Raw genomic sequence first — 15,449 nt, 5'->3', positions numbered from 1 at the left:
CTTTACTTATTGAGCTGTACTACTGGCATCCATTGGGCTTATTCTTGCAACACCAATTATTCAGATGCAATTTCATTGAGTGGCTAAAATTTAATTAAAGTTGTGTTCTTAGAAATCACACAGGCAATAAGAGCTTATTTTACAGTCTAACTATATACTTTAGCAAGAAGCTTCATGGTATTTTATTTTTATAGTATGCCTGTGTGCAGGTAAGAGTAAGTTGTGTGTAGGTCTCAAAGCACTTATACAATAACAATTATTTGAAAAGTGAGGATAAGGCCTAGAGAGAATGCATGTATAAAGTCTTCGATATAACTAGGAACACTGTGAAATACAATCCAATGGGGCATAGCACAGACAGTGCAATTATGTGCCAAGGCTACCTACTCTGCACAAATAATTGTCAATAGCCAATTGTAGATCAGAATGTGGTCTCTGTAGTGCTTACCTTCTTGCTGCACTTAGTGCTCCTGATGCTTCCCGGGCAGGGTCGGCCATTTTATTCAGTTGTGACTGTTGTGATTAAGAAAAGATAAAGAAATATAAGAATATGTTCTATAGGGTGTGTGGTAAGGTATTGGGGAAGGGGGTGCCTCATCGGGCCCACGTCAAGGCATCTCTTTCCCTTGAGGGACTAGCCAAGGGGACTAGCCACATGACAGTATAACATAGAATAGAGCTTATTTAGGGCTTGGGGAGGGGAGTTAAGAGAGTAGTAGAGGCAGAGAAAGGCAGAAAGGAGAGAGGAGAGAAGTAGAGCCCAGCCATGACCACCTGGAGAGGGGGGGAAGGGAATGGGGAAAGGAGGAGGGGAAGGGGCAAGAGGCAAGAGGGAGGAAGGGGCAGGGAAGCCCCTTTTATAGTGGGTCAGGCCTACCTGGCTGTTGGTAAGTAATTGTGGGGAGTATACCTGACTGTGTGCCAGGAACTGTTGGGGTGGAGTCGAGACAGAATACCAACAGTGACCCACTGATGAGTTCACCATTCCCCAGGGATAGCTGCAAACAATTGGACACAGATATGGCTCTGGGAAATCAAAGTGAGCCACAAAATAAAACAAAAAATACCTAAATATACAAAGAGAAAAGAGAAGAAATTAAGAAGTTAGGAACAGTAATCAGACCAGATTATTCAGATATTTTCATAAACAAATTTAATAAAGGAAAAAAAATGGCGAGTTAAAGTTTTAGAGTGTTAAATCTACAACCGTAGTCAAGATAATGTTTTAGGGAATAGATACTGAAACTTCCCCATATGTTCCCCATATGCTCAAGTTTTGTGTACAGACATGAGGCTTGTTTTCTTTTAATTTTATTTCAGGAAAACATGATACATTGGTATTGGCATGTTTTTATTGATTTATGTTATAACAATCTCTTTAAATTTCAAATCTTTTAAATTGGAATATAAATACAGATTGAATATAACCATAGTTCATGAAATATTAGGACAGAATATTCAGTAAATTATGATGTACTTTTTCTTAGGAATACACTCTATTTTAAAATATTGTAAATGTATATACATACAGTTTCATCCATCAAATAGCATCATTGTAAAATGGTAGATGACATGAACTTTGTACATACACATACACGTATATATGAATATATATGTATGTACACACATACACACACATACATATAATATTTATAAAAGGATATAATTTTTAGAACACTCTCCTACTTTCATTTTGTAAAAGAAAATCAAGGTTATAAAAATAATTTGTGTACAGAAGAAAGTATATTCTAATATTATAAATTCTGCACTTGCAATTGTGTAACAAAAGAAAGGAAACCATAAATTGTTACAGCTTAGAAGATGATGGAGACTATGTCAACATGAGGCAACTAGGATATATATATATTGTATATATATATATATATATATATATAAAACTTATATATATACATATATATCAAATATGTGCATATATTATACATATAATGATAAATATATATACATTTGTCCTACTTAAATGCATTTATTTTCTTATTTACTTTACATCCCTATAAAATCTTCCCCTTCTTCCTCTCTTTCCAGACCCTTCCTCTCCCATCCCCCATCCTCTTGTTTTCCCTTTCTACTCAGAGAACAGGAGGGCTTCCTAGGATATCAGCCTGCCTTAGCATATCAAGTTTCAATAGGACTAAGTCTATTGCCTATTGTAGCTAGTCAAGGGAGTTCAGTTAGGGAAAAGTGATTCAAAGGCAGGCAATAGAGTCAGGGACAGCCTTGCTACTACTGTTAGGAGTCCCACATAAAGAACAAGGTGTACACTTGTTACGTATGTACCAATATAAGGGTCAGGAAAAAGATGAAGGAAGACCTCAGACTCAGATAGTATGCAAAGACAAACAGCATTTATTGTGCAGAAACATCTAGCATGCAAGGATTATTATTGTTCAGAATGACAACATTCACAGAGACATTGGAATACGTTTTATAACAGAACTGCTTAATTGTTTCTGAGATAACAACAGACTTCTAAAACTTAGGGTACATTTCAAGGTGTTACAGAAATGATTAACTGAAGGTCATAAAGAAGATAAACACCACAGGACCATAGTTGCAAAAACAGGAGATAAGATATTGATTGGGTTTGTCTAAACAAAACTTCAAGAATAGCTTAGTTATAGTCTTAAACTTTCCATGACCCTGTAAGCTTATAGCAAATGGTGAATGTTCAGCTCTTAGTGTATATGCACATAGGCATTCTCTGTTATAATCTCTTATTCAGTTTATGATCTGAATGTGCAAACTTGTAATGAGCTTTTTATCATGTGAATACATGCTGTGAGAGTCCTACAAGTACTGAGAACAAAGGGCAGAGATAAGTCCTCCTTCACTTTTCTCCTGCTTTCTTTAGCCTCCTGCTCTGTCACTTTGAGGTGGTAACCAGAGGCTGCAGCTTTGAACCTTAAAGGGACTCAGGTAGATTAGCTTCACGATCAAAGTACTCAAACAAGCACACAATAAAGTAACTTGTAGTCTAATTTCTGGGTGGAGATAAAGTGGGGTATGAAAAATGAACTCCTCACCAAAGAGTTTGGTTTGTCTCATACATGCTCTCTGTTTGGTGGTTCAATCTCTGTGGGCCACTATGGGCCCAGGTTAGTTGATTCTGTTGATTTTCTTGTGGTTTTGTTCGTGACCTTTCTTAAGGCTTCAATCCTCTCTCCCCATCTTCAATAGGATTGCCTAATCTCCACCTAATGTTTGGCTGTGGGGCTCTGTATCTGCTTCCGTTAGTTGCTGGGTGAAGCCTCTCATATGGCGGTTATGCAAGGCACCTGTCTATACGTATAGTAGAGTATAGTAGAAAATCATTAATAGTGTGTAGGATGGGCTCTCCCATGGCATAGGTCTCCAGCTGAGCCAGTCCTTGGCTGTCCAGTTCCTCAGTTTCTTCCCCATCCTTACCCCTGCATATCTCGTAGGCAGCATAAATTGTGGGTTGATGGTTTTGTGAGTGGGTTAATGTCTTACTCTCTCCGCTGGAAGTCTTTTCTGGTTCCAGGAGATGGCCGGTTTTACTTCCACATCCCCCACTGTGATCAGTCCTAGCTAAGCTCATCCTAATAGGTTCCTGGGAGTTTCAATTGTTCAAGGTTTCTAGATCATACCATAGAAACATCTCTCCATTGTCTTTCCCAGTACTCACTCCCTCTGACTTCCCCATACTTGATCCCTCCGGCTTCCCCCCCCCTTCTACCTTCCCCAACCCAATTCCCTCACTCTATCTGCCCCTAATGTCTCTTTCCACTTCTCCATGAGATTCAAGTATCACCCATTGGGTCCTCCTTGTTACTTAGTGACTCCATGATAATTAGCAACAGTGCCAGTTCAGGAGTTGAGAATGTTGCTATTATCAGCAAAATGGTACATACTGGGACCTTCAGGATAGCCGTTAAGGGTATGGGAAAGAGTTCTAAATACATAAGTCCAAAAATATATAATTTCTCAATTATTCAAAAAATAGGGATATAATATGAATTATATGAGGGCATTTCATGAATCTAAAGAAATAAAAGCAGCTGTGCTGTGAGACAACTTGTTAGAAATTACTAAGGAAGGAGATAAAGAGATTTAGGGAATGGTGAATGCAGAAGAACACACCCAACTAAGTTTTTCCATTTATGCTTACAAAGGCAGATAGATTCTGAGTTCAGGATCAGCCGAGACCTGAGCAAAATTGGGATCAGGCATAGTAGCATTGGTAATTTCAGGGCAGGGTCCTATCCAGCTAGCTGAGCATCTGTGCTTAACAGAGGCAGATAGATCTCTGAATTCTCTTACAAAGTTAAAAGAAAACAAGTGCTTGCTGTCACCTAAGAATCAAATGGCTGGGGTCACAGGATGTAGATTTCAAAAGGAAATCTGGTGTAAATGTCTGGATTGATATGTAAAACAAAAGATTGTACCTGTGTTTTGCAGGACATGAGCTATTCAGGTAATATTTTAGGGAAAAAAGAGAGAACTCCTTGAAGTACAGACAGACAGACAGACACACACACACACACAACACACACGACATGAACATAATAGCAAACAAACAGAATATAGACATAAATCTCCTGAGAGAAAGCAGAACACAGAGAGAAGCAGACTGGAAAAGCTGTATCAAGTACAACACTGGTTGTCAACTAGGATCCATGATTTAACTTTGAGTAGTTTTTTCTGTTCCCAGGTACCCCTTCTCTTAGAAATCCCTCATCAAACCAAGGCTGGTCCTTTGCATTGTCTCCAGTTTCTGGTAATTATAAGTACTATGAACATAGTTGAGCAAATGTCTTTCTGGTATGGTGGAGCATCATTTGGATATATGCTCCAGGAGTAATATAGCTGGGTCTTAAGGTAGAACTAGTCTCAGTTTTCTGAGAAATTGCCAAATTGATTTCCAAAATAGTTGTAGAAGTTTGCATTCCCACCAGAAAAGAAATATTCTTATTGTTCCACATCTTCACCAGCCTGTGCTATTGCTTGACATATTTTTTTTTTAAATTATAATATTGATAGGTAATTCAAAGAGAACTTTGTAAATAATAATCTAGTTAAAGAGAATCATACAGTATTGTGACCACAGGTAGTATTTAGTAAATTGAAGTGATTATTATTCTTATATCATTATCACAATCTTGTAATCTTCAGACACAAATATGTGTGTGATACAAAGATATTATACTTTCTAATTGGTAAAATACTAAGTATCAAACATCTGAATTTATTTTTATAATAGTTATTTTCATAAAATACATAGCCATGCAACTAATAACTTACAGAAATGAATCATATATACAGTTTAGTATTGAGATCAAAATACAGCTAAACTGGTATGGATACAATGATTTTTCATATCTAAATATTATCCCCAAATTCACATGTGATTTTTCAGCTTCTTTATGGCATTCTTAATATCTTTATTTCTCAGTGTATAGATAGCTGGATTTAGGAGAGGTGTGATAACTGTATAAAACACAGCTAGAAACTTGTCCACCCAAGTGATGCTGACTGGCCACAGATAGATGAAAATGCAGGGTCCAAAGAACAGCACAACCACTATAACATGGGAAGTACATGTAGAGAGTGCCTTTGATGAGCCATCTTTAGAGTGAAGCTGAACAGTTAGTAAAATATAAGTGTAAGAGATCAGCAAAAGTATGAAACAAGTTGTTGCTAAGACACCACTGTCAGCATTTATCACTATTCCCAGAGTATCAGTATTCACACAGCCTAATTTCATCACCAAAGGGATATCACAGAAAAAGCTGTCTATCACTCTAGGTCCACAGAAAGGTAGTTCCAAAATCAGTACCAGTTGACTCATGGCATGTATAAAGCCAATAATCCATGATATCACAACAAGCCAGATACATTTCTGTCTGTCCATGATGCTGCTGTAATGGAGTGGCCTACAGATGGCCACATACCGGTCATAGGCCATTGTTACAAGAAGTACCATCTCCCCTCCTCCAAAGAAGTGCACACAGAGGATCTGGCTCATGCAGCCCCCAAAGGAAATGGTTTTATTTTCTTTTAGGAGGTCAGTTGTCAGTTTGGGGGTGGTTACTGAAGAAAGGCAGAAGTCAATAAATGATAGATTAGCTAACAGAAAATACATGGGAGAATGGAGATGATGATCAATGATGATCAATATCACAACAAAGAGGTTTCCTACCACAGTCATCAGGTAGAGGATGGAAAATGGCAGCAGGAGCAAGATCTGGAGTTCCTTTGAAGCACAGAGTCCCTGAAAAATAAACTCAGACACCACTGTCTGGTTTGCTTTTTCCATTTACTACAAGGTGTTCTAATGGGTTGAGAGAGACAGAGCTGAACTAGTAATTCCTGAAATAGAAACAATAACTTCATGATCTAAGTTAAGTCAGCAGAAAAATATTTAAATTGAAGTCTTAGCATTAAATGCCACTCAAATTTTAAATACGTTTGAAAATAAGTATTTATATATTGCATCTCATCAGGAAAGTTTCCTATAATTTGTAGAATGATTGTTCCAAAACTTTGCACATCTAACAGACAATTTTTATAGGAATCAAAATGAGTACATTGTTTAAAATATTAGTAGCAAATATTATCTTTTAATTTTTCCAATCTTAAAAATCTCCTCTTTCTGAAATAGTTTTCTGCAATGAATACCTGAAACTTTGTTAGAGTTTGTTTACTTGGCCATCATAATCCCATAATTCCACTCTACTGGTATATTTCAAACATAAAAACACAATTCTCAAGCACAAACTTATTATTGACTGTGTATGAACAGATAAAATCAAACCAAGTCAACTGGAAATTATGCAAAAAATATTTATCAAATAAATTGATAAAGGAACTAAAGACACATTGTTAGCATTATGACTTTCCTTGATATTTTGACTGAAACATTCGAGTGTATTTTTCAACAGTCATGTTTCTCTGGGCCTGAAGGATGCTACTTATTTTCATACATTAGAAGAATTTCAACACTAAATAAGAGATTTCATTTACTATTCTGAATAATTGATTAATGAGAGCTGAATTCCCTGTCTCTACGTTTTTGTGTTCTTCCTACTCTGTCTCATTGTATGACAATAGCATTTTAAGATAACTTATATGGAATTGGTGTATTTGCAGTGAATTATTATTATTCAAACCCCACACACTCTTGTCTTCTTCCCATTTCTTTTACCTGCTTCTCTACTTCATTGACTGTAGAATGTAAAGTGTCCAAAATGTCAAGTATAATCATATAATTTTAGAGCAAGGTAAATGGCCTGTCAGCAGTATGAGTTTTCAAGAGATGGACTTGTAACTTGTCATTTTACAGAAAGTATTTATTTTATGTGAACAGATTAAACTACTTTAAATTTTCAGAAGTTTCAATTTTTTTTGGAAAGGTAAACTTATATAATGTTTTGGAAAATAGAACAATCAAAGAAGCAGATGCAAGATTCTCTGAGTATCATTGGTGTAAAGAAAGGTGATGTTAATGAGAAAACAACTTTTTAAATAAGTATTTGTGGTGGAAAATGATGGTACAACAATCCCTTCAAGATATACTCACAATGTAGAAATCACCGCTTCACCCAGGTTCGCCCAAGTAGATTATGATTCTTCCAATGATACTCTAATCTGAAACTGTACGACATCATATTAATGTCATTTCTGCTGTGACCAGTGTTGGCAAGTATTTTACATCAGTGTGGCTTATATACACTTAAGTCACATCTGCATGGGAAACTTTCCTATTCAGCACCTTAAATGGAATCAAGTCCTTGGGGATCCTGAATTGGAAACATCTCTCAGTACTTCATCATTTGAACACTAGATTCTTGTTAAATAGTAAAATGCAAGATGAGAAAGTTTAAACAAATTATGATATATGTTGGCTTAAGTGTGGATAAACAGAACTCTTATATATTACGGTTGGCAATGTATAGTCGTATTTTAACTAAAAGTGATGAAAGATTTTTCAAAAAATGAAAAATTAAACTACTTTAAGCCCACCACCCCATCACTTGAGATACATCTGAAGTGAAAACCATATGTGCACAAGTGCTGCATACCCATGTTCTTTGATCTATAACTTGCATCATATTTTATCTACTGAAGGATCTACAACAAAGGAATAAAGAAATTGATATATCTATATCATTAATATATATGATATATACTATATACATACAAACACTTGTACACATGCACTTATTACTTTATTTATTTACTTAATAAGACTTTATTATTGGATTACTACTACTACTATCAATTACAATAATAATGAACACAATGGTGTTATTTATGATACGTGGATGGATGTTAAGGATATTCTGTCACAGAAGAATAAATGCTATATAGCTTCTACTTAAATGTGGAATTCTTTAAAAAAAATGAACCTCAGAAGTAGTGAATACAATAGGGCAAGAGAAGGCAGACAGGATGTATTTAGTAAAGATTTAATTATTTTGCATGAGTTAATCCAAGAGACATGTTTTATAGCATATTGCCAATGGGTAGATGGTAGGAGGAATAAAGTGTTCCCTATTCAACCTTGAGGAGCTGAATTCACGTTCCAGACAATACATAAAGCCATATGTGGTAGCACACATCTATATTGGCACCATTTCTATGGCAAAATTGGAGTTTGAAAAAGAGGGGTGTTTTGGAAAATAGAAATCTCTGTCTCTGTCTCTCTCTGTCTCTCCCTGTCTCTCTGTCTCTCGTCAATTTATTTAACATTTTTGTATGTGTTATGGCAATGTACAATTTACATGATGAATAATATGGGCCAGTGAGACATGTAACATTACTTGCTGCCAAATCCGATGAACTGAAGCTTAACTGGGTGCTGTATGGTAGAAGGGAAAAAAACTGCCTTCTTCAAGTAGTCTTCTAGCCTTTACATATGAGCTGTTGCACAAATACATATAAACACATACACACACATGCCTACATTCATGTACAAAAACACATAAATATAATGATTTTTGAAAGAGAAAACCCATGTTGCTTGTAGTTTTATCATTGCTCATATACATTTAGACAACTATCATGACATCTGATAATGACAACAAAGCCATTTATTTTCTCCCAGACTCTCTTTTGATACTTAAGAGTCAACTCATGCCATACCTATACCTCAGACAAATGATACTATTTTAGTTTGTATAATTTTGCTTTTCTTTTTAAATCCATTACTGCATATACTTAAGGTAAACACTATTATATTTTGATATACATACATAGAGTAAAATTGTATATTAGTATTCAACATAGAGACTGTATGGACATTAAAACATTAAAAAATCTCTTCAACTTTTCATCATTTAATATGTCTCTATTAACCATAATTTTAATTTGGTACTTAATCTTTTGGAGTTATTAGGCATACTTAACTGTGGAATTATATATCTTCTCCTATTTTCTCTCCAATCTCCTATTGACCACAGTTTTACTCCTTTCGCATTAATTCAACTATTAAAGCCTTTGAATGGAAGTGAGAACATGTCTGATATATTTTTTCCTTGTGTCTGGCTCTCATTTAGCATAATGTTCACCAATGACATTTTATTCTTCTTTTAAAAGCCTGAGCAGCATGGCATGATACTTTCCCCATATACACAGTTTAGTCCACATGTTATTTATTTTGTATATAATAATATGCATGTCTTCTACCATATCTGTATCACATATACAGCTTTTAAATAGCAATCATTTTAGGAATATTGATACAGGAATTTTCTTTGCATGTTGCCCAAAGTTAAATTAAACTCATTATGTAGCCCAAGTTTACTTGAGACATGTGATGATTTTGTTTCAGTTTCCAGAGTGTTGAAATCATAGGAATGTACCACCTCATTCGGCATACAAGTTCACTTAAAACATTTATTTCATTTTAGGTATATGAACTTTCTTTTTCCTGAATGTATTTTCACCATGTATGTACTAATGCCTAACGTGGCTAGAGGATGACATGAGATGCCCCAAACTGGAGTTATGGATAGACACTTTTGAATATCATGTAGGTATTGCTTGGTCTTTTGCAACAGCAACAAGTGCTCTTAATTCCTGAGCCATCTCTAGACCTTTATAAACTAGTTATTGAGAACATATCTGTTGATTTCATAGTAAAGCTATTGTGATTCTTTTCTCAATAAATATTACACATCTGTGAGATGTACATTTTATTTTTTAATATTTATTTAACAGATGATTTTTTAGTCATGTAATTCTACATTTGCATACACATATATAGTGTGTATGTATGTACATATGTTTTCATGTGTGTGGGTACAGGTGTATGTACAGGTGCACATTTTTGTATGAGAACCACTGTGAAGGCATGAATTTGAAATGGTATTTTTTCTTTGATCACTTTCTGTCTTAGACATTAAGGCAGAATCTCTTGCTGAATCTGGAGCTCACCTTTTCAGCTAGTCTAACTAGACAGCTTGCTCTGGCTATTACCTCTCTCCACTTTTTGCATGCCCTGTCCCATCTGAATTTTATGTGGATTTAGAAATCTTGTCTTCACTCATATGGAGCAAGCACTTTATCTGCTTTGCCATTTTCCCAGTACTGGTAGTTCTTATTGAAATGTTTGAGAAACTTCCACATTATCATTTACACTGCCTTTACAAGTTTGTATTTATATCAATAATTTAAGAATTAATTTACTATATTTTTATAATAAATGATATATACTCTTTTGATAATAATTATCTGAGATGTTATAATGTTCCATGGCATCACAGTTTTGGTTTACATTTTTTAATTAGATATTTTCTTTATTTACATTTCAAATGCTATCTCCTTTCCCTGTTTCCTCTCCAAAAATAAAATAAAAAAATAAAATAAAAAAACCCTGTTCCCTCCCTGATCTCCCTGCTCACCAACCTACCCTCTCCCGCTTCCTGGCCCTGGCATTCCCTTACACTGGGGCATAGAACCTTCACAGGACCAAGAGCTTCTCTTTGCGTTGATGACCGACTAGGCCATCCTCTGCTACATATGCTGCTGGAACCATGAGTCCCACCATGTGTACTCTTTGGTTGGTGGTTTAGTCCCTGGGAGCTCTGAAGGTACTAGTTAGTTCCTATTGTTGCTTGTCCTAAGGGGCTACAAACCCTTCGGCTCCTTGGGTCTTTTTTCTAGTTCCTTCAATGGGGACCCTGTGCTCAGTCCAATGGATTGCTCTGAGCCTCTACTTCTGTATTAATCAGGCACTGTCAGAGCCTCTCAGGAGACAGCTATATCAGGCTCCTGTCAGCCAGCACTTGCTGGCATCCACAATAGTGTCTGAGTTTGGTGACTGAATACAGGAAGTATTCCCAGGCAGGGCAGTCTCTGGATTGTCCTTCCTTCAGTCTCTGCTCCATAGTTTGTCTCTGCAACTCCTCCCATGGGTATTTTGTTCCCCCTTCTAGGAAGGATCAAAGTATCCATACTTTGGACTTCCTTCTTCTTGAGTTTCTTGTGGTTTGTGGATTATATCTTGGGTATTCCAAGTTTCTGGGCTAATATCTATTTATCAGAGAGTACTTTGCTTTTGATTAAAAATTTCTTCTCTCTTCACTTCAGATTAATCAATGGTGTTGTTTCAACAATTTCATTGTTCTAAGCTTATTCCATTTTATGCATGGCTATTTATCTATTTATCAGTTCATGTTATCATGAAGGTTTTATCTAATCTACACCTGTTAGGAATAAAACAGTGTAAATACTCCTGGACTTGACATACATACACATTTCTTTTATTCTGGTAAATCATTAATAGTAAATTTGCTGTGTAAAATAGTTTATTGCATATTTGACTTTATTGGTAATTAAAGAATTATATCTAAATATGAGATGAATAGCCCATATCAACTTGGGGAATGTTTTCTAACAACATTTATCATACTGCTGTGAAAGTGCCTAACTGTGATGTCTAATTCCATATGGCCTCAGCATAAGAATGTATGTAGAGTTTATACACAAAATACATCTGTGTCTTAATATCAGGAAGAAATAGTTTATTCTAAATACAAATATGAGTGACCATGGCCCAGGACCACAGCTTGTTGCCTAAAACCATGATCCAATGTGATAACATTTTCATGAAGTGTTTATAATAACAGAAGAATAGAGAGTCATATAATCAGGGTATAAGGAAAATACATTGGTGGAAATATCAAGTGGATAATATCTCTACTAAATTGGCTAATATGTTGTCTGGTGATATGTATTTTACTTTTTGTATTAGTGGAAGCTAAGAGTCTTTTCAAAGAGCATTTATCTGATAACTGGTTTTTGTTGTTATTGTTTTTAACTTTCAATTATTCACATTTCATGGATTGTTAAGATTTCTTAAAGCCTCATTCAAAAAGCTAACACACAGTGAGATTATACTGCCTAACAATTCAAGTATTTTAGCTTTAGAAAACAAGTTCCTGTTCAAAGTAGAAAGCAGGTTATTCCATGTTATGGCTAAGAAGTTTTATGTCCCCTCTACAAATGTGTAAAAGGACAGTCCTCTGTCTTGTGATTGCTTCTAGAGAACACTTGGTGGCTGTGTACAGAGCACAGGGCTAGAAAGATGCCCAGAAGAACTTCCACAAATGACAGAACAGGTCATTTCCTTAAAATCCCACTCCAGTGGTCTAAGTGGGTACTCTGCAGCCTTAAGGGGCTGTGTCTCATCTTCAGAAATAGTAACATAATGAACAAACCTGCAAGAACAGTCTTCCTAATATTCAAAAGGTAGGGAAAGGGCTTCCCCTGGCAGCAATGTGGAATTTCCCCTCTATGTTATTGGAGGTATTATTTTTTGGGCACACAGCACGTAAAAAATAGGATTTAGAACTGAAATGAAAACCTGTCCACCAACAGTTGGACCTGTCATTGACATAGCCACAGCCTGTACAGTGTGGCTCTCTGAGGAGGACAGGGCAGGGCTGGGAAAGTGTGAAAGTGTGAGATAGAGTGTGGGAAGGCCCGGGCTTAGCATCTGCTAGATTCTCCCTGACTTTAGAGAAAACACACTTCCTTCAGGCAAATGTAAAACCTAACTTTAGATTTTCAAACTGGAGATAAACACTGCACTTCACAATAAACACATAACACGTAAGTTTCTAACATGTTAAAAAAAAAAAACAAATGAAGTTTAAGCCATGGTTGGAACCAGCTACTAATACAGTGGAGGAAGAACAGGGGCCTCCGTGTGACACGCAGACTTCATAGTGACTCCCATACTCAGGTTAGATGCACTGAACGGGCTCCTAAAAGCAAAAAGACAAGACACACTGAGTTACAGTCACATCACATATCTCCCCTGTGATTCTCCTTTCTAAAAGTGACAGTCTAGCAGCAAACATTGCTGGAATGTTAGTAAAAAGGCCACACTCACTAATTTACAATTAATATTAGCTTGGGAGTTTTACAAGACAATCCAGTCATTACTTTTTTTTTTTTTTGCTTTTATTCTTCTGGCAAATATTCAAGGTATGAGCAGATGCTCACAGAGCACTGACTGCCATCACAAAGAGACATCTGACTCTTGTCAGCCCCACAGGCACGTGGCTACACAGTACAATTCTGAAATGCATACCCCTCATTTCATCTTTGGAAAGCTGGGCAAACCCAGTGTGAACAGGCCAGGGCCACTGATAGCAGAAGCAGAAACTTGCTTGCTAGGAACTAATTTTCCATGCTAAAAGGCAAATAAACAAACACATAGCACCTTCTTAGGTCCACAGCCAAGAAGTCCAAACATATATTTGCATATACATGCCAAAATGTTCAACACAGAGCACTGTCACATGATATTTGACTCATGGCTAGTAATATTCTATCTTTACAAACTCACAGAAGTTCTAATAAGCCAATCATCTCTGTAGAATAGGTGTTTCAGATTTATTTGATTTTGTGTGTGTGTGTTTGTGTGTGTGTGTATGTGTGTACAGGAATGCCTAGGTGGCATCCACTCAATGTGGATTTTGAGTACTGAGGTTTATTTTAACCACAGTGGCATTGCTGAAGCCAAAGCCTTATAGAATCTTTAACACAGGCATGGCTATTTCTTTTTCTGCATATGTTAGTGAAGAATAGTGGTACATCAAGCACAGTCAAACTGGCAGGTCGTATGTTTGAAACCTGGAAATGAAGAGAGTTCCAGATGTTAGAATAAACAAGATATAGGCACAAGGCATAGATCACATAGTAATTAAGAGTGCTTTTCTATGGCTCAGACTGCTTCTTCCACTTCAGAAATCTGTAGTATGCACTGGGTCTGCAAGCAGATACAGCCCCAAATCTAAACTATTTCCAATTGGTAACAACTTGTAAATAAAAAAAATTAAACTTTTCTAAGAGAGGGTCCCTGGGGAAACCATACTTTTAAGGGTATAAGTCATGTGTTCACCATGACTTCTAGTTCTGCGCTTTTATGAGAATCCTTGTTGTTCTTCGCATTTCTTGACCTATTCTAATTTGTATATTTTTACTTTTCTTACTTTATTATGTTAGTACCTCTTAGTTTTGTAAGTTACACAGACTTTAGATGATAATCTGAACTTACTTGACTTAAAATAAGTTAGCTTGTTTTAATGTAGTTATCGTACATCTTCTTGATTGCTTTCTAGTATTTCTAAAGTGTATATAGGAAATTTTGTAGGAGATGCATTAGGCATGGCAAGAAAATAATATGAGTTTTCAAAATGAAGAACCACTCTGGATACCTTATCTTACACTAGAAATGATTCTAAATTGCAGCATCTATACAATCACCTTTCGGGTAAATCCAGTAGAAACTAGTGATATGTCACTTCCCAATGATGACTCTGAAACTTCTTCACTGAATAAATTATTCACATTCAAATTTAAACTCTGTGTTCTTTTGAGAGAACACAAGCCAAATAACTGTAGACACTAATGCTAAATAAAGGACAACTTATTGTGATGATTCATTTATTAACCCAAATAAATTTGGAGGTCATTTCTGAACATGAAAGGCTGATATTACGTTATTGTTGTGTTCAAATTTTCACCAAGTTAAAATAGAAAACACATTTATTCATCCATAGAGCTTTTTCTTTTAAGAAGTACAAACTTGTGTATTCTATTTTCTCAAGGGAACAAAATCAAGGCATTACTAGTTTGTTGGAATGCATATAGATTGTGAGGTAGGTGATGTGCAGTTGGCAAGGTTACATAGCGTGTGCCTTAGTGGAACCTTCTAATATACAGTTAGATGTACATTTTTAGAACTCCCACACTAAACATAGTCAGCAAAATCGACTAAAATCAGCTCTTTTGCTTAATCTTTGAATTGCTATTCTTATATCTTTGTTTCTTAATGTATAGATTACAGGATTCAGGGCAGGCGTGATAGCAAAGTCAGCAATAAAGAGGTATTTGTCAATTGATGATGAGGGGAAAGGCCACACATAGAGAAACATGCATGGAGTAAAAAATAGAAC

At 35.9% G+C, this 15,449-nt stretch overlaps 1 protein-coding gene across 1 annotated transcript; it reads right to left on the bottom strand.

Moving 5' to 3' along the window:
- Positions 1-3,008: 3,008 nt before the first annotated feature.
- Positions 3,009-6,338, bottom strand: LOC116092286 (olfactory receptor 4K3-like). Its single transcript, XM_031373601.1, has 2 exons — positions 5,344-6,338; positions 3,009-3,036 (listed from the first exon to the last, which is right to left on the bottom strand). Exon 1 carries the CDS (start codon positions 6,293-6,295, stop codon positions 5,378-5,380), a length of 918 nt encoding a protein of 305 aa, XP_031229461.1. The 5' UTR covers positions 6,296-6,338; the 3' UTR covers positions 3,009-3,036; positions 5,344-5,377.
- Between the last annotated feature and the right edge of the window lie 9,111 nt (positions 6,339-15,449).

This window comes from Mastomys coucha, unplaced genomic scaffold, assembly GCF_008632895.1.
Source record: "Mastomys coucha isolate ucsf_1 unplaced genomic scaffold, UCSF_Mcou_1 pScaffold15, whole genome shotgun sequence".
Lineage (NCBI taxonomy): Eukaryota > Metazoa > Chordata > Mammalia > Rodentia > Muridae > Mastomys > Mastomys coucha.
The sequence above is the reverse complement of the archived record's forward strand: the minus strand, read 5'-3'. Positions and strand labels throughout refer to the sequence as shown.

What these genes read in the sequence shown, in the direction of transcription:
- LOC116092286 (XM_031373601.1), bottom strand. Translation starts at nt 6,295, where the DNA reads ATGGAAAAAGCAAACCAGACAGTGGTGTCTGAGTTTATTTTTCAGGGA.